This window comes from Gymnoscopelus microlampas (genome assembly GCF_963454915.1).
Source record: "Gymnoscopelus microlampas genome assembly, chromosome: 20".
NCBI lineage: Eukaryota > Metazoa > Chordata > Actinopteri > Myctophiformes > Myctophidae > Gymnoscopelus > Gymnoscopelus microlampas.
Window position 1 is genome coordinate 11,501,094 of NC_139957.1, and position 27,286 is coordinate 11,528,379.

Genomic DNA, 27,286 nt, shown 5'->3' on the forward strand with positions numbered 1-27,286 from the left:
TGTGTCTCTTAAACGGCTTTACAACCGGTGCAAATGAGCGAATAAGTGTCTTGCTACGCTATCAGACGGCCAAGGAAGGACTCCTAAATCTCTCTTGGGAACATGCAGTCCTGGTGGTTGTTAATGAATGATAATAAGGATAATCAAATCCTGTGTGGTTAGAACACCATTTAACCATAAATTAAGTGTTGACAAGCGCATTTTTAAGAAGCTCAGTGTTCACACGCTTCTGAACCGATTTCTGTATCACAGCAAATTAATGCGGCCCTTCTTTAAACCTTCAAACCGGGGGCCAGAACTAAAAACCGCAAGCCAGACAGACTCTTCCACAACCTTAGAACGCTACAGAGACTCTGTGACTGTGACTCGTAAAAGTTGCGACAGGAAGTAGTCATCTCTTTGTCATTTCCGTTCATGAAAATATATTTGAAAACATCTTTAAAAAATATATTCTTAATTTCCATTTCTGCTAAGCAGCTAGCTAGATAGGCTTCCATTTATTTGATTTACAGTAGGACACATTTACACCAGCTATTATATTTACACCGCGAGGGTATTGCAAGTAGCCTTTTCAATTTTAATGCTAGGATAATATTCATATTAAAGATATGATATATATATGTTAAGTGGTCAGATGGGTGGGCCACGAATAATTTCAAGAATTTGTGGGGGCCATGATCCAGAAAAGGTTGAGAACCACTGATTTACACGAGGCAAACCAGAAGAGAAGCGGGAGGTCGGACCGACAGACGCTTTATTTTCTTTCTCTTTTTTTTCTCCCAGCACTTTTGATGTGTAGACGGTACAGTGCGGAAGAAGCATTTGGAAAATTGCTGGAGGTAAAACCCACTCCTCTGTCTCAGCCATCCTAACTCCCTGAGAACAATGCATTCTATATGGTTGTGTGCGAGGGCTTATAGGACCTTATGTAGGTTTACTATTTCCCCTTTCTATTCTGGTCTTCCATTGTTGTGCAGCATTCATTCGGGGTGGCCCCCGACTCCAGCTCTCTGGCCGTCTGGAGCTGCAGGGTCTGCTGACTTTCATAGCGCTTTAACGCTCAAGTGGCATAACGACTTGGCCAGAGAGATGCTCACCAGGGGTGTTCTGCCAGGAGAGTTAGCGCTCATGTAAGGATTACTGTAAATGCCGCATGAGGGGCGACTCCAGAGAGCTGTGAAGAGCCAGAGTGCTGTAGTGTAAAGTATATAGTGGGGCTCATATTGAGCCAAGTGAGGCTCTCTGTGGGTTAGTGAAACGGTATACAGGAACTTCAGTCGTAACACGGGCCATTTTGAACGCTACTACAGTACATGCGCTGGATGGGACACACGAATCTTGGTGAAAGGGTGATAATTTGCCAAATTGTTTGCCTCTGCTGGCAATATAGAATTTTTTGGTAATTAATTGAATGTATGAGGTATAAAATAGTAAACATCATCAGGTAAAATGTTGCACAAAAAATAATAAATATAGAATTGTATTGAATTAAAACTAACCATGCTTGGCCATATCGTTCAAAGTTACAAAGGATTCATTTTTAACCATTTAAGCCCTATACAAAATTGTTCAAAAATAGCCAAACTACAACTTCACAACGTGTTGCAATGCCGCACATTGTGAGCTTGTAGATCTGCTTTTTTTTTTTGCAATTTTGAAATGACCCAAATGCATGTCTTGCTACGCTATCAGACAGCCAGGACTTCTAATTCTATCTTGGGAACATGCAATCCTGGTGGTTGTCATTGAATGCATCAAATCCTGTGCGGTTAGAACATTTTATTTAACCAAATCAAGTGCTGACAACCACATTTTTAAGAAGCTCAGGGTTCACACGCTTCTGAACAATTTTCCAACTCAAGCAATTTTTTTTTGTTGAAATTCTTTGCCTATTACGGCATACCCAAAATAGGGACGCCGGGTTGAAAGTGGTTGAATCGGTTAATGTTCGGTCACCTTCTGGACATGAGCAGCTGGCCATTCCTGCCGATTCCTACATGGCTTGCTTGTGTTACACATACAGTTATTGAGACATTATCAAGATTTCCGTCCTTTTGCTGGGAAGCCCTGGGCGTGCTCATCAAGAACTATGTTTCACTTTTACTGCACGACACGCTGCGAGGCGGAGCTGCTGATCTCGACTCACGAGAGAGAGGACACAAATCACAACCCCTTTTTAGGTTCCCCTGAATCCTCCGTGACCAACAGACAGGCATGTGGGGCTTGTGGTTTGGAGTGGAAGGCAGACTCTGAGTCAGGGAACCACAAATCACAGAGGGGCCGGATCGTCCTCGGTATCCACACACACACACGTGCATGCACACTAGTACTGTACTTGAGCAGACCCACTCGGATATTAGAGCCCTCTGGATCAGGTTTTTTTTTTTTTTTTACCACAAGCTCAAGCTCAAGAGAGAAAGAGAGTGACGAGGTAGTGAGGGCACTCAATTAACCAATTACAAGCTTTGAGGTGCATTGTTTTCCCATGACTTAACCCATTAAGACCGGGGAACGCATACTGTGTAATTTTAGATTTCTTTGGCTATTAAAAAATAGCAGATCTACAAGCTCATAGCTCAGACCTTGTAGATCTGCAGTTTTTTTTTGAACAAAATTTAACTCAAATCTTTGCTTCTGGGGGGTCCCTGGAACAACATATTTTCAACATATTCAACATAGTCCGCGGCCAAATGCATATCATTTTGGGGGTCCTTGACATGAAAAAAGTTCGAGAACCACTGATATAGAAACATTTCAAAAACTGTTAGGATTCGGAAGACATTTGTAGAATCCCCAGAAGCAAAGATTTGAGTTAAAAATATTCAAAGATTTGCACAAATTTTCAAGATTTTTCAAAAATAGCAGATCTACAAGCTCGTAGCGTGGCACTCTGTGCCGCGCTACGAGCTTGTATATCTGCTATTTTTTTAATAGCCAAAGAAATCTAAAGTGACACAGATGCACTACCGGATTGAATGGCTTAAGCATATAGCAGCAGCTCCTGGTGTTCAGCGAGCAGGCTCCGCGGCGTCTGCCACAGTGCAGAGAGAGGCCTGAGCATGGGAGATGGATGTCCAACAGAACTCTCCCCAGAGCACGGTGGTCTTGTCCCTCTGTCATTCATCAGGGGCAGTCTAGACAACATAATGGCCCCTCTCTACCATGCTTCAGAGAAGCAGGGGGCGCAGTTGCCTGCTGCAAAAACTATCTTTTCCATCTCTCCAATTTTAACCATGATATTGTCACCCCTCCTGCCTCTTAAACCCCCCCACCCCTCTCTTTCCCTTTTTTTCCGCTTACTCACTCTGATTCCCTCTATGTTGTCATAGTTTTCTTTTCCTCTGTTCCAAACTGTCATCTCACTAGATCCTTGAGGTCTGCACATGATAGGCTCTGTGCACAGCAAGCATTATTGTAAAGACCTTCACAGGTGTTAATGAAGGCTCTGTTCCATTCTGGTCAAACAGAGTCAGGGTGCTGATATATTGTGCATGTTGTTCTCACTAGAAACACTCAGCTACACCAGTGGGTCTCAAAGTGTGGTCCAGGGACCCTCATGGTTCCTTGAGGGAGTTCTAAATGGCCCCTTACGGGTGTGTAACGCTGAGAGTGTACACATGTGGGCCCATTTGGTTCCATTTGTACACTCTCAGAGTTATGGGGGTCCTTGAAATTAAAAAGTTTGAGAACCACTGTGCTACACGAAATGGAATAGAGCCTTCATTAGTATCATTGGTAACACCTGTGAAGGAAGTAAGGGAAAGGCCCAATTTCCTTCCAATATGGCTGCTGTGCATAGAGCCAGCATCAAAGGTTAATAAGGGGTGTCTGGCGGGCACAGGGGTAAAGTACCTGTCCATCACCGTGGAGAAAGGAGTTCGAATCCTCCAGCAAACACAATCGGCCGCGTTGACAGGTCGGAAGCCGTCGGGGGAAGCCGGGAAGGACGAGGTCGGTCAGGACACCTGTTCAGCGGGGAGCAGAACATGAGAGGGGTAGCGTGTGCCTCCACGTGTGTTGTGCCCTCACAGGGGAAGATGATCTTACTGTGAAAAGATAAGAGAAGATGTTTATTGTCATTGTACTGAGAACACAACAAAATGTAGTTTAATGCACCCACTTCAAATAGCAGCATCATACATATACAGCAGCATTATCAGTGGTGGAAAAAGTACTCAAATGTTTTACTTAAGTAAAAGTATCAATACCGCAATATAGACATACTCTGTTACAAGTAAAAGTCCAGAATTTAAAATGTACTTGAGTAAAAGTATAAAAGTATTGTCATCAAAATGTACTTAAAGTACCAAAAGTAAAAGGACTCATTATGCAGAATGTCTCATTTCAAGTTTTCAAATGTATACAAATCTTTTGAAAATAGCCGATCCACAAGCTCACAATGTGTCGCGATGCGACGCATTGTGAGCTTGTAGATCGGCTATTTTCAAATGGCCGAAATGGACTGTATATACTGTAGGGCTGAAGTGGTTACTGCAACTGCATGTTTTGTATTAATAATCCAAATCTACAAAGTAACTAGTAACTTTTTTTCAAATTATTGTAGTGGAGTACAATATTTGCCTCTGAGATGTAGTAGAGTAGAAGTAAAAGTATTGGAAATTGGAAATGCTCAAGTAAAGTACAAATATCTCAAAACTGTACTTAAGTACAGTACATTTACTTTGCACCACTGAGCATTATACAATGAACTGAAGTTCGTCAAAGGTCAAAGCAGTGGTTAGTCTCGTCACATGTATCCGAGGACACATGTGATTGTCTATCTACTGTGTATTATATACCGTTTGATCTTGGAGGAGGGCGTAGACTCTACACCATCCCCAAGACCAAACAATAGAGGTCAGCTGTGACAGGGACTACACAGGGAATTGGGAATTGGCATGATGACTAAATTGGGAGGGAAAAAAAGAAATAAAGGAAACGGTAAAAAGCTATTCCCTGTGTACGTCAGGTTGATGAAAGTATGGCTAAATATGAACTGCTGTGTGCCAAGGTCACGGACAGTTAGGTTATAGAAACAGTCTGGGTGAGCTTATGTAAGACTGGGCATTCTTGGCCCGCCCTGCTTATATACTTGTTCAAACATAATGAGGTCTGTAGCCTGCATGGCATTGAGCTTAACTCAGCTATTTGTCATGTCAGACACAGAAAAGACTAGAACAATGTCTGACGTTCACCTCCGCTTGATGTTTTCCACATATGTTAGCTCCCCCAGCGTGGAAGGAGAAGCTGTGAAATCTATTTGGGTCAGGGCTATTAGGTTTCAGTGGTTGGTCCCCCCCCCCTACTCGCTTATGAGGAAATCAGGCAGCCTAAACTCCATTTGTCTCTCTTCAATAGATGTTCTCTCTCCACCTCATAGTAAATCGTTTGATTACAGGAAGCATAATATACAATGTTCACAGTGATAAAGCACAGAAAGTCGGTGGTAACAGATTCTGTTTACCTTTATTTATCCTGGAAAGGGTCCGCATACAGTACATGCTCATTTTTGCTCACTTCTTTCAGGTATTACTTTCGGTTTAAGATCAGAGTTGGAAGTGATAATTACAAAGTAACGTGTATGGTCATCATCATTGACTTCAGGAGGAACAGAGACCATTGAGCTCCAGTGCAAATCGACGGAGATATGGTTGAGAGGTTTGGCCAATTTTAAGTTTTTGGGCATCTGTCCACATATCACAGGATCTGTCATGGACACTGAACACCACCACCTCCCTGGTTAAGAAGGCACAGCAGCAACTCTATTTCCTGCAATCACTCAAGAAAGTCGACATGCACCAGCAGCTGCTGGGGACCTACCATAGAGAGCATCCTCACCAGCGTTGTGAGAGAAATAAGCAACCGGGTCTATGAAAACAAGCCTCAAAGAAGCGACTAGGCCACATGAGCACTTTGAACCTACGTATTGTACATCGGCTATTTGAAATATAGCCGATCTACAAGCTCACAACGCGTCGCATCTTGTAGTTCTGCCGTTTTCAAAACAAATCTTGAAATAAAATGTGGAATATTTAGACGATTCTTGAAACATTCTAACAACACAAATCTGGTATGCGGGGCTCCCTGGCACAAAACATGTTCAGATGGGGGTTAGGGACAGGAATACATAATTGATTTGGAGGTCCATGACATGAAAATATTTGAGAACCACCATGGTTTAAATAATAATAAAACAATGTGGAAGCAAGCCCAAATATGTTCTACACTTAAGAAACAAGCCCAAAAAAACGCAACACACAACTACCAATAATTACAAGCGACTTTACAGAAAAACAAGCCCAAAGTCGCTTATAATAAGCAGACATGGCAACACTTATCCACACACTGCATCTCTGTGCGGTACACCAATTTCTTATTGGTCCTCTGCCAATAAGAAATCCTCTGCAACGAATTGTCAACACAGTGCCTAGACTAGAGGATCACTGGCTCCCAGCTACCGGCCCTGGATGACATCTACAACACTCGCTACCTCCACAAGGCAATCAACATCGCCAGGGAGGACCCAACTCACCCCTGCTACCCACACGTTGGCCCACATGCCATCTGGGCGGCGCTACAGAGCTTTCCACGGCCCCCACAGACAGACTGGTAATAGTTGCTTCCCTGGAGCCTTCATTCAGCAAAACTATTCTGCATGTGCAACAACTGTCCTGTGTAGCTCTACAGTTTTTTTTTGGATTTACACACACACAGACAAATTTGTATTACTATACTTGTGAGGCCATAGCATTTTTGGGACGGCACTACAAGCTTTTCCGGTGTGCGATATCGCTTAACAACTAAGTATAAAATAATAAAATAGGGAAAATTCTAACCTGACCCCTCAAACCTCTAAATGCCTAACCTGAATATGTTTCTAATAATAATAATAAAACAAATGTTCTTTTGAGGACCAGGAAAATGGCCCTTACAATGTATTTCTCTCAAATTCTGCTATACTTGAGGGGACATTTGGTCCTCACAAGAATAGTAATAGGCCTACAAGCACATTCTCTCTCTCTCTCTCTCTCTCTCTCTCTCTCTCTCTCTCTCTCTCTCTCTCTCTCTCTCTCTCTCTCTCTCTCTCTCTCTCTCTCTCTCTCTCTCTCTCTCTCTCTCTCTCTCTCTCTCTCTCTCTCTCTCTCTCTCTCTCTCTCTCTCTCTCTCTCTCTCTCTCTCTCTCTCTCCATCACAGATCACAGCTTCAATTTAGTTGTACTGTAGTGCTGTATAATGACAATAAAGTATTGTATTCTATACTCACAGTATTTTTTTTTTGTTGCGTTACCAATGATACGCCATCATTCCCTCTCTATTGCTACAGTATCATCCAAATGAATATTCATGATTAGATATGATACAGGAGTGGGCACCTAGGAAAAACATCAAATCATTTGGAGAACAGTCTTATGTAATGCAAAGTATAGGCATATACATAATTTGAACATGCATGGTACATCATTATTAGACCCAATTTTACCCCTCAACTTGCCCTTGTTTATGACTGGCTATTCAGGTTTTGCTATTTGTAGCAAATGGAGAAATATTAGGCCTTAATTGTGGAATGTTCAAGCAAGTTCTAATCATGTATAGGCCTACAGTAGGCTACATTACTTAAAGGGATATTTCACTTTCAAAAAAACTTTTGGTCATTTTATGGTCTAGTCAGGCTTTTGTGAACCCCCCAGACTGTTTTTAAGTTGCTTGATTCAGTATTTAGATATTTGATATTCATTTTATCAGCCACGCCCCCTTCCTATACAAACCCATTATAACTTCAAACTCCATTTTTAACCCGTTTAACCATCAAAAACACCCGTCCTTGGTTCTGGTGACTCACCCTACCCTCCTAATGCGTGAGAGGGCCGTGTTTTTTTGATAACTTTTTTCATTTATTTTTAATAATTCTTTTTTGTATTTAATTTTTTCATTTTCCAAAAAGAAATATTAAAAATAAATGAAAAAAGTTATCAAAACAACACGGCCCTCTCACGCATTAGGAGGGCAGGGTGAGTCACCAGAACCAAGGACGGGTGTTTTTGATGGTTAAACGGGTTAAAAATGGAGTTTGAAGTTATAATGGGTTTGTATAGGAAGGGGGCGTGGCTGATAAAATGAATATCAAATATCTAAATACTGAATCAAGCAACTTAAAAACAGTCTGGGGGGTTCACAAAAGCCTGACTAGACCATAAAATGACCAAAAGTTTTTTTGAAAGTGAAATATCCCTTTAAGACCATTTTCCAAAGTCACATGCAATAGGGACTAGAATGCCCTTGTATTATTTGTGTCTACAGTAGGCCTAGCCTAAATACATAAATACCTGTATTATTTGTCTACAGTAGGCCTAGCCTACATACTAATTAATTGTGTCTACAGTAGGCCTAGCCTACATACATAGATACCTGTATTATTTGCACCGCAGTATTGTCTTGACATCACGTCAGGTGTTGTGGAGTTGGTCTGGCTAAAAACAGTTAGCACAACAGGTGTAGCCAATCATGTTTAACGACTTATTTATTTTTGTGGTGGAAAAAGTACTCACATTTTTACTTAGGTAAAAGTATCAATACTGCAGTGTAGAAATACTCTGTTACAAGTAAAAGTCTGGTAATCAAAATTTACTTGAGTAAAAGTATTGGCATCAAAATATACTTAAAGTACCTAAAGTAAAAGCACCCATTATTTGTATTAGTTACTTTACACCACTGCAATTAATCCTGGCTTCATGACAGTTACTATGGGCATTCAACTAGAGAAGGGAGAGAAGGTGATTTCGTCTTGTGTCCATGCTTCTATAAACAGGAAATTAACTTGTTCAGTTTTTCTCTGCTGCGTCATCATGTCACATGACATATCGCGATAGTTTTTGGTTATAAGAATACTTTTCTGTAGGAGTCATTAAAGTAATGTGTTACTGATGGAAGTATAACTACTATAATGTGATATTTAACTGAATTCGCCCTTGTTTGAAAATAAATAAACTGGTAATTTCAGCAAAGTGGGAGACCACTGAAGGTAAATAAAATAAATCGACAAGGCTAGAGCATTGGTTCTCAAAGTGGGGTCCGGGGACCCCCAGGGGTCCTTGAGGGGGTTCCAGGGGGTCCCCAAATAGATGATGGATAGTTAGGAACCAAATGGACCCTTATGTGGTTTTAACTCCGAGGTGAGGCATGGAAGTGAGTACATGACATATAGTACCTCAGTGGTTCCCTAATGTTGCCATGCCAAAGACCCAAGTTGATGTGTATTTAGCCATGGGTCATGGCTATTTTCTAATTTAGCTGGGGACCCCCACCCTGACACCCTGGCATTACATTTAGTTTGACTCGGTTACACAGTAGTATTGTGAAAATAGCCAAACTACAAGCTCACAACACCTCACACTGCGAGCTTGTTGTGAGCTTGTAGATCGGCTATAGGATTCACAGTGTTTGCCTCTTTCTTACATAGGCCTAAAAATTGATCATTTGGCCAATTTGGTATTAAAACGGTCTTAAAAAAGGCAAATTGTAACTTTAGAAATGCACAGATACCCTGTATACACTTCTACGGTAGGTTGGTTTGTTTACTGTTGAGTGAGAAAACAATGTTGCACATTAAGCTAATCATCTGGGGGCCCCCCCCATCACAATTTAGGGAAGCCCCAGGGGGTAGCGACCCCCAGTTTGGGATTCACTGCCCTGGGGGTCCCCAGACCTCACTTTGAGAACCACTGGCCTATAGGCCTTCTCTGTCCAAACTTCCTTGGCTGACCCAGAGGGCAGAAGTACAGCCTTATTGTTTTGTGTACAGCTTATAAGTTTCTTTATCGTTTAAACCAGTACATCGTCACATCCAGCAGCATGGGATATACTTTCAAATATCATAACATCTTTTTGCAATTGAGTCACATTAACTGCAAAAAAAAGAAAAAAGAAAGTTGAAGATTTAATATATCAGTCCACAATAAATCAGACATTATGTAATTTTAATGCGGCCTCTAGGCACAATAATTCTTTCTCCATGTATGACTGTCTCCATGTACTGTATGTGCATGCACTCAGAGACACACACACACACACACACACACACACACACACACACACACACACACACACACACACACACACACACACACACACACACACACACACAGTGCCAGTGAAGATCCATGTCGGCAGATGACCGTCCGACCTCATGTCATGTGGATCTCAGATGTTTGTGGTGAGCCGTCATAAAAGGAAAATTCCACAGAGCAGAACCCATTCTTCAGCAGCAGGAGGCTTGACAGTACAGACAGTACATGGATGGATTATAGCGTCGCTGTCTGGCAGAAACCTCTTATCTCCATATTTTAACTTTTTGTATTTTTTCATAAATTAACAGCCCTACTTGATCATACTACAGCGTCACACAAAAGCATGAAAAGTAGCAGATCCACAAGATCGAAACGTGGCGTGAAGCGACGCGTTTTGAATCCTGAAGTAGTAACAGTTTTGGACTTGAGCTTTGCACCCGACGACGATATGTATTCACTAGCATGGTGATTCTCAACCTGTGGTTTTTGCAAGTGGGCCAAATTGTCAAAACACTAAGATTTTAATGAGAATATAACATTAAAAAGTGATAGGCCTACTAATAAATAATAACTTAAAGCAGGGGTTTTCACCTGATTTTGACCCAGGGACCAGTCCACCATCCTGACTAAGAGCAACCTGGGGACCACCACTATTGTGCGTGGTGGGTCCATCATAGACCCACCCCACACAATAATGGTGGGGGGTTCATGCACCACAGGGAGCTGGAGAAAATAGCTATGATAATATAATATCTAATAATATACAGTGATTTTGTTTGAATAGGAAGGAATACGATTAAGGATTACTGTGACTATGGTAAATTCACATTTCATATCACACACACACACCATACAGTAAGAACTCCTGAAAGTTATTAAAAGTAAAAAAAAATATTAAAAAGAAAAAAATTATGCATGGCTAAGGGACCACCTGCAATACCTCCACGGACCACCAGTGGTCCGTGGTGCTCAGATGCGGGTGGGCCGCGAACACTTTCAAGATCTTCAAGTGGGCCTCCGATCCAGAAGACGTTGAGAACCACGTACGCTAGCAGGACATCAGACAAAGAACGGCTGCACTGCAGAGCACTAAAGCAACATGGCTGACTAACAGGTCTGTTAGTGATTGTCATGATTTATGACCTTTATCTGCTTGACCCAGTACACACATGTAGTTTATCACTCATCTACGTAAGCATAATTGATAGCTGTGATATGATGACCATCGACTACTTTATCAGAGACTGACGTCTGTGCACAATGACACGAGATGCATGTTCTGTTCCTATGCATTCTGTTCTTGTCCTCGTCTCATATCTTCTGGTCATGTCAGTGTCCACTGTCCAATACTGTATTATGTATTCTCTATGTGTTTATTAAACTTTAGAACTTGTCATGTGATACTGCCTGGTGTCATCTTGTTCTGCACAGTGCAATGCATTGTGATATTGGCTATTTTTGCTATTTGTCATACAAAGAAGTATTATAGGACTTTGTGGTTACGAAAATATATCCACCTCCCACCCCCTTTTTTACAAATCGAACCCTGGCCGAAAGTTCTGACAGTGAAGAGCTCATCATGCATCTGACACGCCGCGTGAGTTGTGCACGAGGGCACAGTGAGGGTACGGTCCTCTTGTGACCCCTGGCCAATACATTTTGTGGGAATGAGTGGAAGATTGATGGTTCTGATAAAGATGCTGGGTCTCCCTGTCAACACAAAGGGTGTGATGGACGGATTGAACACAGCATGGGCCTGCCTAACAAGCATGGATGAACTGATGTCTGTGTCGAAAGTATGGCTGCCGTTTAGAGGAGTCTTAACATCATGCTCTCTTGTTGCATTTAGCAAGACCTTTTGTACAACTTGTTTGCAACTTAAGAACCCTAGTGTCACTATTTCAACATGCCCGTGGTCGAAAGGTACACCAACTGTCAGTCCTGTCCTCCCGTAGACTTGCTGACACGTGATCCCACACATGGTCAATTCCCAGTTCCAGGAAAACTGTTGTTATGCCATGGATGTTCAAGCTGCAGTATAGTGGCCCTTTCTCCCCTCAATTGATTTATTATATGATGGCAGGTAGCCATCTACATTCTTATGTAGCATGCTTTGCATTTGTAACAGCCCATTGGTGTCCAATGAGGGAACACAGGGGATTTAGATAAACGAGACAGCACATGTCTTGTGAGTCAAGTTGTCTTGTTTCAAATGTATCTTATCGGCACACATACTGTCCCTTCAGGTGACCTCAGCTAATTGAAAGGGGTGTTTGGTACCATGGTACAGCCATACAGGAAATTCAAAGACTTGATGGATGTCTACCAGCTTACAGCTGTCCAATATCTGATTCTGATCATTCATTCTGATCTGTCAGTCTGCCATTGGAGTCGCATGCATTAATCAATATATTTGACACAAAATATAATACATTGTTTTATTGATTTAAAAATCAATAAAAAGTATGTTATAGTTGGAATTGGGTGCATAGCGATGTCAACTCTATAGCCTTCTTATTAGTCTACTTTGCATTATAATTCACATAAAAATGGAGCAGTACTGATGCCAAACTTTATATTATCCCGCTTATTACATCAAGGTTCAAGGTTTCTTTGTTTCATCTTGTGTATGGGTAGGCCTACATGAGAGTAAATTGTTAAGGTTCCTTAGACATTGTAGCAGCAATATTAACAATCATAGTCATCATAGATAAAGGAAAAATAGCTAAAACAAATAACTGGCTACATGGCTACCTGGGATTACTGTAGTTTCTGTTAACGAGAAATAACAGAATGCCACGACTGACCAATCTGAATTGAGCATTCAACCAAGCTGTGTAATACGTCAAATATATCATATTGTCTCCAAACATCCAAGAGCTTGGCAGGGGGAGATTTACAGTTAAGAAATTAAGAGCAGATTGGGAGTGTTCCTGTGAACTGTCTGGTCTGTCAAGAGCCCCTGGAGAAGATCTCTCATAGGGTCATAATTATCCATATGCGTCCGCACATGTAGTCTGGAGATGAATGAGACGGAAAAGGATATGGCAACTATTTTAAAAATAACAAAAGTATTCCAGGAATTCAGATGGAAGAAAAATGTCAGTGTGTCTACGTGTATGTTTGTGTCAATTGTGTGTGTGTGTGTGTGTGTGCATGTTTATGCTTGCACGGTCTACTCGGGAATGATGCAAGTCGTTAACGATGCAAGTTGGTTATGCAAACCCATTGTACCCATTGTCAGTGTACCTGTTGTACCCGTCTGTGGCCCTTTTGTGCCCATATATGGAGATATCTGTAATTCTGTATCTGTCATACGGAGACTCTGTATCTGGATGTCCGTTTTGTGCCCATATATGAAGAGCCCTGATCAGTACAGCCAATATACAGTATGAGCATGGCCATATATGGGCATATCGGTCGGATCGGCAGCTCTGGAATACTGAATCTCCATATATGCCGATATATACTGTAGGCATATCGGCGGTTCTGGACAACCACCAATCCGACTGACTTCATGATGGGCGCTACGCTCCATCGGGTCCTTGGCGATATGCGTGCCGAGTTTTAAGTCGCAAAGATTCAAGATTCCTTAAAAAGAATATTATGGCATATTCACAGTGGACTTCACATTAATGTAGTTACTACAGTACATTAATCTGAAGGCACATTGTAGTAGCACCAGTGTGTTTCGACTTATAGCCTTTATATGCATTGTACTGCAACTACTACATGCTGGTGCTATATGCTGCAATTTTGATTGATACCAATCAAAATGTAGATATATCAAATTAAGGGATGCTAACCCGCCACCAAGGAATCAAATAGTACTAAAATTACCCACTTTCAAAGAGGAACTTCAATACTGAACTCACAGCTTTCATAATCCAAAGTTCTGCTCCTTTGTCTATCATCATTTAAATTCCACTTGGATGTTGACCAACAGGAAAGTGTGTAGGACTTTAAATTTATAGGAGTGAAATGAGAAAGGCACCCTCAAAACGGCCAGATGACAATGACACAGCATGGATCAATCATAATGTTCAGTAGAATCGGTCATTTGGCAATCATTACACTTATTTGAATGGCATGCACAAAACAACAGAGGTGCTGCGTAAGTGACATACTGTAGATAGTATTGTAGAAGACTGTATTGTATTGGTTTACATATGCTATAGCCTACCCTGTGAGGGGTTTATTGCACTCTCCACTGAATCTCACAAGCTGCTTCATTCGAGGAGCAGGAGGGATTATGGACCGGGCCGATGAGGCCAGTACCAAGGGGCCCTTGTCAACCGGGGCCCCTGGGGGCCCAATCAACAATTTACTTAAATACATATTTACATTAAATATGTTTAAATATAGGTCGACGCTCAAATATGTGGGTCCCTCTCCCTCAGCCTACAATAGCAAGTCCCCACCTACAGTAAGTAGCCGTCTGACAAATGGAGCTGAAAAGTATATTCTAAGATTGTTTTTACTTTATTTTTTATATGCATCTAAATGTCATGTAAATAATAGGTTATAGACTGTAAATCCTGTACAATAAAACGTCTACAGGTGCATTCTTGACCCACACATGCCTTATAACTCGAGCAGTGTGTTTGTATTCCCCCCCGACTGCCCGTTCTGGGGTAGAGTAGGGTGGGGGTGATAATTGGCCTAGGGGCCTCCTTGAGTCTTAATCCATCCCATTCGAGCCTCGGTCCCACCAAATACAACTGGATACCTTTTGTTTCAGTAAATGGTCTAAATCTCCTTTGATATATACAAGTAATGATGTAAACTGATGTTGGTGCTTCTCAACATGACACGTTTACTAAACGTGTGGCTGCATGCACAGGGGGAAGAAAACTGGATTTTCTGATGGGTCCATGGCTGTAAATCTCAGAACCCCTGACCTCAACCAACCTGCTTTTCAGTTTGGAAAGCCGGTATAAGGTAAACTAATTTCAGGCACTGTGATTACAAGAACAATACTGCTTGCTTGTAAAATCATACCCTAGACGGATCTTTCAAGGTTAAGTGGTTTTTATAGATCGGATTTATGTTTCGCTGACAAAAAACCCATAAAATCTCTGATGATGGGAAGCCAATATTGAGTTAAAGACACACAAGCGTGAGCACGCACACACACACACACACACACACACTCTTGTTAATGTTAATGGAGTGGCACCCATGGCACAGCAGGGACGGCTACTTCCGGTTAGCTTCCACACCCACTTACATCCGTCTACGCGGGGTGCCTCCCTATAACCCTGTCACTCACGAGAGTACGATATGGTGCAGCCTAGTAGCAGTGGAACAAAAACACGCCACTGAGTTTTATACCATACGTCCTCCTGCAAAACTCTTTAAACTGTGACAGGAAATATTTAGACAACAAGCTCAGCGCCGTCAAATACACACAGCCGTTGGGCCCGGTTTGAGATGGTCAGAGAGAGAGACGGAGAGAGAGACTACTGCAAAATACTGTAGTGTGTAGTGTTCCATTAATACTCCTTGAGTATGTTTATATCTCCCCCCAGGCCAACAAAGGCTGCTACCGTTGAAAGTTTCATTTTCAACATGCCATATCCATTAAGAGAGGTAACGGTAACTACACCACGCTCCTTTTGTTGACTTTTTCGTCTTGTGTCATTTATCTTGCCTTGTCAAAGTATTTGTCGTCAGTTTTTCTTTGTTGCCCTAATTCATCTCCTCAGTAGAGTAATAATCAGTTGTAGTTTGATTGTATTTGAGAGGGTGTAAATGGGCCCGATTATAGAAGCATTTTATGGCATCAGTGTGAATTCTTAAGTCTGCTATTCTAATTCAAATCATGTTCTGTGGATGATGTGGCGAAGAGAAACATCCAAATCCTATGCCAAATGAAAACAGGACAAGTTTGTTACAAAACATTGTTAAATGCAAGTGAGAAACATTTTGCTGTCATTTTCTTGACCGAAATATCATTAAATTATAGTGAGAACCATTTTCGGGTAATTTTCTTTAGCAAAGGTACATGGAATTTGAAATGTATCACTCCCTGATGTCTAGTATTCCATTGTTTTGGGATCATTCAATTATGCAACACTGTTTAAAGGATTAGGTGCTGGTCCAGGTATGCTGCCTTTGATTAATTCCTCTTACAATTGGCAGGCTTGAAGTTTGAAAGTGTATCACATTCTCTTCAGAACGATAGTAACTGCCAGGTTCATAAATGTAGTGAAAGTTGTGTATTTTACTCTAATTGTGCTGAGACAAAAGTATGTTGTAGTCATGAAGATTTCTGAGCCATGCTTGTTTGTGTGATTTACTTAAAATTATACTAGGGGCGCCCGCTAGCCTAGTGGTCCAGGCTCATACCACATACTATATGCTGGTAATCCAGTTTAACAGCGTGTCGTGGGTTCGACTCCCGATCCCAATGACCTTTGCTGTGTGTCACCCCCCCGCATCTCTCTCCCCATTTCCTGTCAGCCTACTGTCCTGTCAAAATAAAGGCATAAAAGCAATATGACTTTAGAATTAGAATAATGTACAGTAGATTGAATGTTGATCTACATGCATATTCCTAGAAAATGTTGAGGATAACGCAACAAAGTTACAAAATAACAGAACACTGAGGCCCAACCATAGGTATGACCTAGTCTCGTCAGTGACTGGCATTCAGGTCCACTCTCGAAGTGCTCATTATCATCAACGCATACGTCAGTGGAATAACAGAGAGGGGGGGACGTTTATTTTCACAGTCCCCTCCATTCATCAATCCCGTGATCTCTGGCTACTGCGGCACCGGCCTGCGTGTCACATGTGTTTAACCCGGGGAGAGCACAGCCTCGGCTGTTTTTGTCTGCACGGCGCAAATCAAAGCAGTTGATCACACACGGCGCTCAGAAACCCACACAAGGCAGACAGTGGCAATGTTTGGGTCCCAATCAGGCTGCAGGAACTCATGCCGTTGCCGTGGTTTGGATCCATAATAATAATAATCCCAGTGTCAGTCAGATATGTCTGTGCAAACACATATGCGCTGCATGCGTTAAGTTCTCGCACACGTCTTTCTTTTGCCAACACACACACACACACACACACACACACACACACACACACACACGGATGTATTCTCTTCTTGACGTTCTACTACTATACTGTATGTCACTCTGATCCTTTTACCCAAATGCACATATATTACGCATACAGAAGCGATGGTGTCACCCCACTTCCACCTGTTTCTGATTACTCTAATTGGCCCATTGTGGTTGAGGAAATGTGTGACAGCTGAATCTGGGCTATAAAAACTGACCCGGGTGAAAAATGAACGGAAAACTAATGGCCAGCTATAGGCCTAAATGTGAGAGATGTCCCATCTGAATGCAGGGAGTCCTTCCTCTGTGAGTGCAACAGCCATGTTTAGTCTGTCTGCTACTGTGACTCATTCATTCATTCAGTCACACACACACACACACACACACACATACACACACACACACACACACACACACACACACACACACAGAGTGGTGGAAAGTAACAAAGTACATTTACTCAAGTACTGTACTTAAGTACAATTTTGAGGTATTTGTACTTTACTTGAGTATTTCCAATTTCCAATACTTTTACTTGTACTCCACTACATCTCAGAGGGAAATGTTGTACTTTTACTCCACTACAATTATTTGAAATCTTTAGTTACTAGCTTGTAGATCTGCTATTTTCAAAAGATGTTTATACATTTGAAAACTTGAAATTTGACATTCTGCATAATGAGTACTTTTACTTTTGGTACTTTAAGTACATTTTGATGCCAATGCTTTTGTACTTTCACTCAAGCACATTTTGAATTCCGGACTTTTACTTGTAACGGAGTATTTCTATATTGCAGACAGTATTAATACTTTTACTTAAGTAAAACATTGAGTACTTTTCCCACCGCTGACACACACACACACACACACACACACACCTTTACCATATAGTCACAGCTCGCCGTGCTTGACCGAGTCGACAAGTCACGGAAAAAGGTTTGAGGCTGGATTCATGTAGGATGAGTCAGGGCCCCATACTGAGCCAGACGCCATCAATCAATCAAGGCGGAAAGGAAGGTACCACGGCGTCAAAAAGCCTCTCCTGCTGATGCCTTTTCAGCACAAGTGAAAACAGCCTTATTCTGTTGCGCTAAAAAAGGCAACAGGGCTTGAAAAGAGTTCATGTGGCCTTTCTCTGGGGTGGGGGGATGCACTCACACTTTGCAAACATACAGTATATTGCAGGCAATCAAAGTATACAAGCGGCAGCTGTAAAACCATTGAGGGGGGAGAATGGAGGGGGTGCAAAGAAAGCCGGAAATCTGCCTGGTAATAATGTCTCAATGGGGCTCATAATGACTTTAGTCCTGCTCAGAGTAAAGTCCTGTGCAGACAGAGACTAGATATACATGCTTGGACAGGTAGCCTCGCCATGGGCGTGGGTAACAAGAGGCACCCACGCCCTGGGAGGAACCACACAAAGGTGTGACCATGAGTGAGTGAGTCCTGAATCATACAGACAGACTGATATACACTCCTCCTGGGCATGCATACTGTGCAGTGGTGTGAAAAGTGCTCAAATGTTTTACTTAAGTAAAAGTATCAATACTGCAATGTAGAAGTACTCTGTTAGAAGTAAAAGTCCGGAATAAAAAAATTACTTCAGTGCCTTGCCTCTGAGACGTAGTGGAGTAGAAGTAAAAGTACTGAAAATTGGAAATACTCCAGTAAAGTAAAAGATACCTCAAAAAGTACAGTACTTGAGTAAATGTACTTAGTTACTTTACACCACTGATACTGTGCAAACAAGACAGGGGCCTACACAAACATACACACACACACAGTCTACAGTGACACTGCGTTTTTTCCAGACTCCCTGAAATCCGGCATGCACCTCAAACCAGAAACATTATGTCATCGTAAGATAAGATCAGCGATGGTTTCCCCGACGATGACAACGAATGGGAACTCCAGCTTTTCCGTTGTTGTCCTGTAACCCCCCCCCCCCCCCCTCAACGGGGCGTGGGGTGGGGTGGATGGATGGATCAGTCCCCAGGCTCCGTCTGAGCCGGGCCCGGCGCAGGGGTCGCCGGGGGGTTGTGTAAATACACAGTTCGGCCTGGGTGGGATGATGATGGGAGCATGCACACGGGGAGTTTTCCATGACTCGCACCTCCGACTACAAGCCTGCCCTGCCAAACAAAACGCATCACCCCCCCCCCTCCTCCCTTGATCACAGACACAGGGAGACATTTACCGTAGGTTGTATCATTAAGGAGATGGCGTTTTTTTCCCCCCACACCCATCATCAATTCACATCATCATCTTTGTTGTTGCTGCTACCACCTCCAAAACCCCCCATTTCCCTGTCATTTTGACTGGATTGGGTTTCCATATGATGTGGTTGTTTGGCATGATGGTAATTCTTTCCTACTGATGTCAAATGGAAGCGGGCCCACAGGGAGCAATATTCTGCCTGTGTTTGGACTTTTTTTCTTTTCTTTTTCTATTATGACCAAAATGCTGCATCAAATTGTGGTGGACTTGCTAGAGAGGGAGCGACCTAACCACATGACCCAACACGGAGTGGCCCCGGGCCCAGAATGCTAAATAAAAAGTATTTGCTTAACTATATGTTTTACGATGGAGCACAGAAAACTGTGGCGATTGTATACACAATGAAATCCTCCAGTGTTAATGTATCCACTTGTAACTCTGAGGATGCCAAATGGACCAAATGGAACCAAATGGACCCTTTGGTGCACTCTTGTGCACTCTGGAGTTGAATTTACTGCATGTGCTTTCATGTCAACCAGACTTTTTTCTCAATCAGGAAATGTGAAAGTGAGAGATTTTTCAGAACAGCAGCGGTTTGGTAGGCTACTATCCATTCAACACACGTCCCTTCAGAAACACTTAGGTAATACATCTATTTCTAAAGAAAAGGAGAAAAAAAATAATCTGCAAAAATCCCCTCTGCTTCCCAAAAAGCAGTTCCGGCAACTGGGTTTCACTGAGCTGAACACAACACACCATTCATCTCGACTGGTGTCAGCAAGTGTCCAACAACAATATTCCATGTTGCTCTAATGGCTGCGATCAGGGGAGGGGAGCCATAAATTTATCACGCGCTTGTCTTTGTTTATCCCATCTGCATCTCCTTGGTGACAGCTGCATAGCCAACGTTGTCCTCTCGGAGTGACTTTGACGTTATTGAATATCAATGAATGTCACTAGGGCTAGGCTCAATGGTTCCAATTTATGAGTGGCGGACGGTCAACGCCATGGACGTGGTATGATCTGAAAGCTCCAGAAACGTCAGTCGGAGCAGACAAGGAAGGGTGATTTCTGCACAGAGAAAAGTGCTTGGTTTCTTCCTGTTTAGCTGTCGGTTGCTGTTCACAACCAAATGACGGAAGCATGGCAGGACAGGCTGGCAGTTCTTTGCAAAGACTGTGGCCTCTTTAGAAAAGCTGCTGTGCAGTTCTGCTGAGGGTCTTATTTACTGTGAGTAAGATCAGAGCCTACAGCACATAGGGCCAATTCGTATCTCTACCAAAAACGTTTTCCTTTCTTAAAAGATGATAATAAATCACCATTATTACACGTCCAAATGTCCTCATTATCACACACACACACACACACACACACACACACACACACACACAGTGGCCACTGTCCTCTACATCACTCGTAAACCCTATCATTTGACACTGCACCCCCCTTCCTTTCCCCCCCTCTACACTAATTATCTTCACCAAAATAGCTGGGATACAAGCTCACAACACTGCGCGATGCATTGTGAGCTTGTAGATCTGCTATTGTCACTCAATGTTCGCTATGGTTCTTGGGGTTAATAGCCTACAATTGGCGCTTTGTGATTAGTCCTCAAGGAATCCATTGTTAACACCTCCGTAACACAACACAGGCGACATGGCTCTTTGCAAAGACTTCCACGACCGTGACATGACCTCTGACACGCAATTTGTTTAGGGAGCTTGACCTGTGACAAGATCCTTGCCAGTCAGGGTCACCCTTCATTGTGCTAACAAGAGGTGCCATTTAAGGCCCCCATGTCAACAAATGGCTCTCTGAACACACACAGTCATCACAGCACAAGTTGACCATTGAGAAGTTATGCTGTAGTTACTGTCGTACAAAAGGTGTCACTCGTCGGGGGAAAAAAGCAGATCTGCAAGCTCACAACGCGTCTTGATGCGACATATTGTGAGCTTGTAGATCTGCTATTTTCAGACACGCTGTGGGGTCATTACTGTCACACAAAAAAAGAAAAAAAATCCTTTCCTTTATTTATAAACACAAAGATCTCATACAATAACAGACTAGCATGTAGGCCAACTGTACTTCCGGCTGTTATTTATTTTAGCCTCGTCTTTGAATTTGGTAGCAGAAGAACTACAAAAATGATGCCAAGTCTGCCATCTAGTGTCCTGAAACTGACAGTACACATTTTTATTATAGCTTTGAGTTGACAGCTCAGCTGCTGCACTGACTGTATACACTGGACAAGTGAGTAATCACCACAAAACATGAAACAAAAAGAGCCATTGTACAGTTAAGCTGGAAAGTGTATGGTGGGGGCTAGCTGGGATGATCACTGGTGTGGCAAAAATAAAATAAAAAGTAAGATGTATACACAGCGTATAGACATGTTTATATTCACTGGTGATGGATCTGTGTGTGTGTGTGTGTGTGTGTGTGTGTGTGTGTGTGTGTGTGTGTGTGTGTGTTCCTCCCCTTGATGTTGCTTAAATTCCCACAGGCCCTGTGCATGTGGCTGTGTGTGGTCACAGTGTTTGTGCATGTACATCAGTCAGGCCGGGTATAACGGGCACACAGGCAGAACAAGGAAGGAGGCATTCTAGTCATGCTCAGTCACACAGCACAGTGGGCATCCCAACCCATTGGTGGTGGCATCACAGGTTACTGCAAGTGATTTTTTTGTGTTGAAATAAGTGTTCTCTATATTCTGAGCAATCATTGATAGAGCAGGCCAAGGACCCCCTAGCTGAGAGAGAGATGAAGGAGGGACCCCCACTATATATTGTATTCATGTTAGTGTATTTTCAGACATTCACTTAAACCCTCAATACTTGACCTTAGGCTCGGTGCCTGGTCTGCTCTTTTTTCCCCCTCTACACCAAACCTTTTTGCCGAAAATAGCCGATCTACATGCTCACAACGCCTTGCAGTGCGAGGCGTTGCGTGCTTTTAGATCTGCTATGTTCGGCTAATGTTCCCCTCAGAATAGGGATTCTAGTGTTCAAGAGGTTAATGTAAAAATAAGAAAAAAGGGTTCCATTCACACAAGGATTTGGAGACCCCCTTGTATCAACTCTGAGGACCCCCTAGGGGTCCCGGACCCCCATGTTGAAGACCCCTGCTATAGAATGTTTGTTCAGTAACAGGGGTCTCCCCGTCTCTCCAGCTCTTTGGTAAACAGAATTTATTTTCAGGTCGGGGTAACAATTTTATCCAATCTGAGAAGTCATACAGGATAAAGAAGTGAAATTATAAGTGATGACACAAAGAAGTGAGAAGACAAAATTGGAACACTAAAATTGAAGCTGATAAATAGGAACTCTCGCCTGATCACTGAAATTTGCAACCCACCTCAACATTGTTTTGCAATTTATTGAAGAGCTGGAGAGATGGGGAGATCCCTGTCTTTTTTATTGATTGAATACTTTATTTAGTCATAAATGTAAACAGCACAAGGTACAGTCAGACCAGTCAGTCATTAAGCTAAAATGATAACACAAAAAGGTTTTGGGGACTTGTTTCCATTGTGGTCCTATGTCACTAAACAAACGCTCTATAGCAAAGATTTACTATCAGAATATGGAGCTTTAACCTTTAACAATGAGCCTTGTTTTAACCAAAAAACATTACTTACTACCTTTAACTCTAATGTACGAATGTAACCAAATTAACAATGAGGACTTTACCATGTTGCTGCAGGCAGCACGTTCCTCGTTCTTTCTGACAGCAGGAAATGAAGGATAATGAAATAAGTCTTGCGATCTACAGCATTAATTTGCCTGTGACACCCACAAACTGTATTCTGGTTCAGCTCATCTTCTATTCTTCTAGAATAAGCCCCACATGAACAGACAGTACTATCTTATTATGATCAACAGCAAAATCAAGGTAAACAGTTGACTGGTCACAGGAAGCTTTATGGCTGAAGGCTATTTATTTTTAATCTAGAGATTACACTACTCTAAATATCACTACAGATGGGTTTTCTTCATGACCCTTTTGGAAATATTTAACTTTAACTTTTTTATTTAATGGAAGTCAGTGGGCCTTGGCTTCTCCCATGGATGAAGTGACGTCACCGGCTAGCCTCTTTCAGAGCCAGGCCATCTAATCAGATTGGGCTGAAACCTGGCTGAAATATGTTGTCATAATGTCGTCTCTGTCGGGCAGGAACTTATCTCCATATTCTAACTTTTATTTTTTTCGTAAATTAACGCCCTACTTGATCATACTACAGCGTCTCACAAAAGCATCAAAAGTAACAGATCCACAAGTTCGAAGATCTGCTACTTTTTGTTGTTTTTTGAATCCTGAAAAGTAAAAGTTTTGGACACGTGAGGTTTCCACCCGACAGAGATGATATGTCTTATAGACTGGCCACATGAAGTCCCAGATCCACGAGAAGCCACTCCGTTATTGGAATCAGTCGTGTTTCTCTATGGACAGATCTCATGCCAGATGTCACCAAGAGATATTTGTATAGATATCCATCAGTTGCAAAAATTCAGCCATATTCTATTCATGACCTTTTCATGATTGCATTAGACTTCAACGAACAAGTAACAAAAAGCGATATATATATTTTTTAACAGGGCACAGTACACACGTCCCATTCTGAAAATATATTTGTAGCTGTACTTTTTTCCCCTAACCCGCAAGGAGTAACTGCCAAATGATTGCTGAAAGTATAACAAAATGAATTGCCAGTGTTGAATCCAACACGTTGGAATTTGAATGAAATCAGAGGTGAGCACTGCTGGAAAAGAGAAAATATTGCACAAAAGTGAGATATTGCTTTGACTAAAGCACTAAAATAATAAAATACTTTCTCATTTCACAATGCGATGTCAAACTTGTTCTGAATCTGGTGATGATAAATAACATACGTTTAACCCCCAAGCACAGGCTGGCCCCCAAAGGTCGGCCTGCATTTGGTTGGCACTAAATAACACGTGGCAACGGACAGCTTCATCTCATCCAGAATGACCTTAAAACAAGTACTGCTCATCGTGTGCGATTTAAACACAGTTATGGTGAGGTCTAGTGCACACAATGTCCAGATGCCTCCAGGACTGCTATACATCAACTTGAGACAAAACACATTTACACCCAGGAGTCAGTGAGTCACTTGCAGCCAACGTAGGATGTGCCGTGGAGCACTAGAGCCGGAAGTATAAATCTTAATATTAAGCCTTTATATTGCTTCAGGCAGCTTTGCGCGTCTCCTCTTACAGCGAAGAGGACGATCAGGGGACACGTGTGGAACTGGCACATTGTGCACTTTCATTTTGTGCCGCTGCCAACTGTACGCATCAGTTTTTCATCAAGTCATTAATATCTTGGAATGTAACAGCACTGATAGTGCAGGTGGAACATCTTACAGTAAGAACAGGATTTCTGAAACTTGTATTTATTTTCCTAACATCAATGCTCATTCAAAAGAAACCAGTGTACACTGATGAAATGAAATACAAAAAAAGGAAAAAAAAAGACCATGACATATTTGATGTGTGAGACAGTGACTACTAATTCCCATTCATCCATCCAACAAAAATCCACCACGTTGTGCAGAGAGTAGAGGTCACATGTGTACAAAGCAAGCTTGCAAAACTCTATCATATACAAACAATATATAATGAAAATACATTTGACTTAAAAAAATGTAATGAAAAATACATTCATACAATACATTAGCTATTTATGGTCAGATCAAATAATATAATAGAAATATATTTCTGTCACATATTTTATTTTGTCCTGTATCATGAGCAGTGTTGCCACTTTACTTTGTAAAGTTGCTTGTAAATATTGGTAGTTGTGGATTGCGTTTTTTTAGGCTCGTTTCCAAAGTGTAGTTGCTTATTTGGGCTTGCTTCCAAAAAATTATAATTATTTAAACCAGTGGTTCTCAAATATTTTCATGTCATGGACCCCCAAATGAATATGTATTTATCCATAACGGCCATCTGAAAATGTTTTGTGCCAGGGAGCCCGATTTGTGTTCGTTTCAAAAATCATCCAAATATTCCACATTTTATTTCAAGACGTTTTGAAAATAGCCGATCTACAAGTAGATCGGCTATTTTCAAAAAGCCAATAGTGTGCTCATTTGGCCTAGTAGACGCTTCTTTTGGGCTCGTTTTCCCAGACCTGGTTGCTTATTTCTTTCCTAAAATCTGGCAACGCCGTTCATTTACAGTAGAAAAGCAACGATAGCTACAACGAGGCCTCCTAGGCTGCAGGCGGAGCTGCTTCTGGACTGAGATGATAAAATGGATGACGAGGCGCTCAGGCCCACGCCGGACCTACAGCTATTACAGTTTGTGCCACAGAAGGTGCAGGCCCGCAGGCTCTGCATGACATCAGAGTTGTATGTTCTTATGGCTCTTCTCCCTGTGAGGGTGAAATGATAGAACGTTAAGTTACAGAACACCAGGCGATACCGTATCATGTTGCAATGACGTTAGCTTAGTGGTTTTCATCCCCGAGACGTACACAGAGTGAGGATAAAGTAGTAGTAAGGATAGCAATAGTTGATTTCAGTCTTTAGCCGTTTACATAAACAGAACATAAACGGACACAGGACTCCCAAGAAGTCCCAAGTTGGTACAGTAAAATCCTCTGTGTTCATTTATCCATTTGTAACTCTAAGAGAGTTACTTAATGAATAAAGTGTTATTTAACCAATCAGAATGATAGAGTATGTTATTACTATATAACTATAACTGGTTGGAGGCGGTCTACCTAGTACTCTTCTGTTGAGACATTTGGACCTGGTGTCAGGTAGGACACCTGCTGGCTGACAAGTAGTACTGCCTGAACATCGAATGCAATATCTCCCCCAGGTCAAGCGGGGATAGTTGCCTCTTGACCGAGCGGCAGAAATTTGGTCTCTTTAAATTCTGCTTTAAGTTGACACCAGGATTTTACTGTGTGCAGATACTGTCTAGTTTCATGTTTTTTGGGTAATAATTTGTTTACAGAATTCCATTTGTAATATCAAGCTGTATAGCCAGAGACTGTGATTGGTCACTTACTAGGTTCATAGTAGTCGTACACTCGCACCACAGCGTCCTTGACGACGGACACTCTGAAATCTCGGATCAGATGAAGTTTAATGCACACCTCGGATGTGTTGAGCTGCAGACAGACAAGGTCAGGAAGTGAATGGATGATTTTGTTAACATAATTACCATCCACATCTTATTAGCTCTCCAACTAGACCAGTGGTTCTCAAAGTGCGGTCCGGGGACCCCAGGGGTCCTTGAGGGGGTTCCAGGGGAAGTCGATCAGTCATGCGGTTCTCAAGATATGTGGGCCAGACATATAGAGATTCTGTGCATTTATAGATGGTTAGAATGATGTAAACAGGCTTACCGAGTCCAGGTAGAGGCTCACTTTCCCAGGGGAAGTATCCACCTTTCTGATCAAAACTTCTGGAACTTTTTCCGGTTGAGGAGCGAGACTGAAGCCGCTTAGAAGCCCCACATCCATGATGGCCATGCCTGTCTGAGATACCCCTTGATTCTCCAGTAATCTAGAGAGAGAGAGAGAGAGAAAAACATCAGTTGTATGACTTCTGGCTCTGGCATATTCGTTGCACTGTAAAATCAAAGTGTTAATTTAACTCTGAGAGTGTAGAAATGTAATGAAATGGACCAGTAAATGTTACATTTGTTCACTTTCAGAGTTACAAAACTATCAATTAACACAGGATTTTACTCTGTGGAGAAACTGAAAGGTAATCATCTACATCGATTAAAGTTATTGGTCATTAAGTTTGTGCAATCTTGCTATGACACTACTTCCGACAAACATTATTGTGAAGGTAACTTCCTTCGGCGGTACTTTCTGTATTTCTGCTTTCAGTAACTGTCCCAGCGTAATAAAGACATGAACATGTCTTGTGCCCATTTGACTGCGATA

At 42.0% G+C, this 27,286-nt stretch overlaps 1 protein-coding gene across 1 annotated transcript in view; it reads right to left on the bottom strand.

Annotated features, from left to right (window-relative positions):
- LOC311036006 (CD109 antigen-like) overlaps positions 1-27,286 on the bottom strand; it is a gene marked incomplete at both ends in the record, with an annotated part of 175,706 nt that overhangs the window by 119,697 nt on the left and 28,723 nt on the right. The window contains 6 exons of the mRNA XM_084044532.1: positions 3,853-3,965; positions 11,005-11,112; positions 11,610-11,774; positions 25,670-25,753; positions 26,398-26,500; positions 26,738-26,897. Of these exons, the coding sequence (XP_083900658.1) occupies positions 3,853-3,965; positions 11,005-11,112; positions 11,610-11,774; positions 25,670-25,753; positions 26,398-26,500; positions 26,738-26,897 (733 nt within the window). The remainder of the gene's footprint in view (positions 1-3,852; positions 3,966-11,004; positions 11,113-11,609; positions 11,775-25,669; positions 25,754-26,397; positions 26,501-26,737; positions 26,898-27,286) is intronic.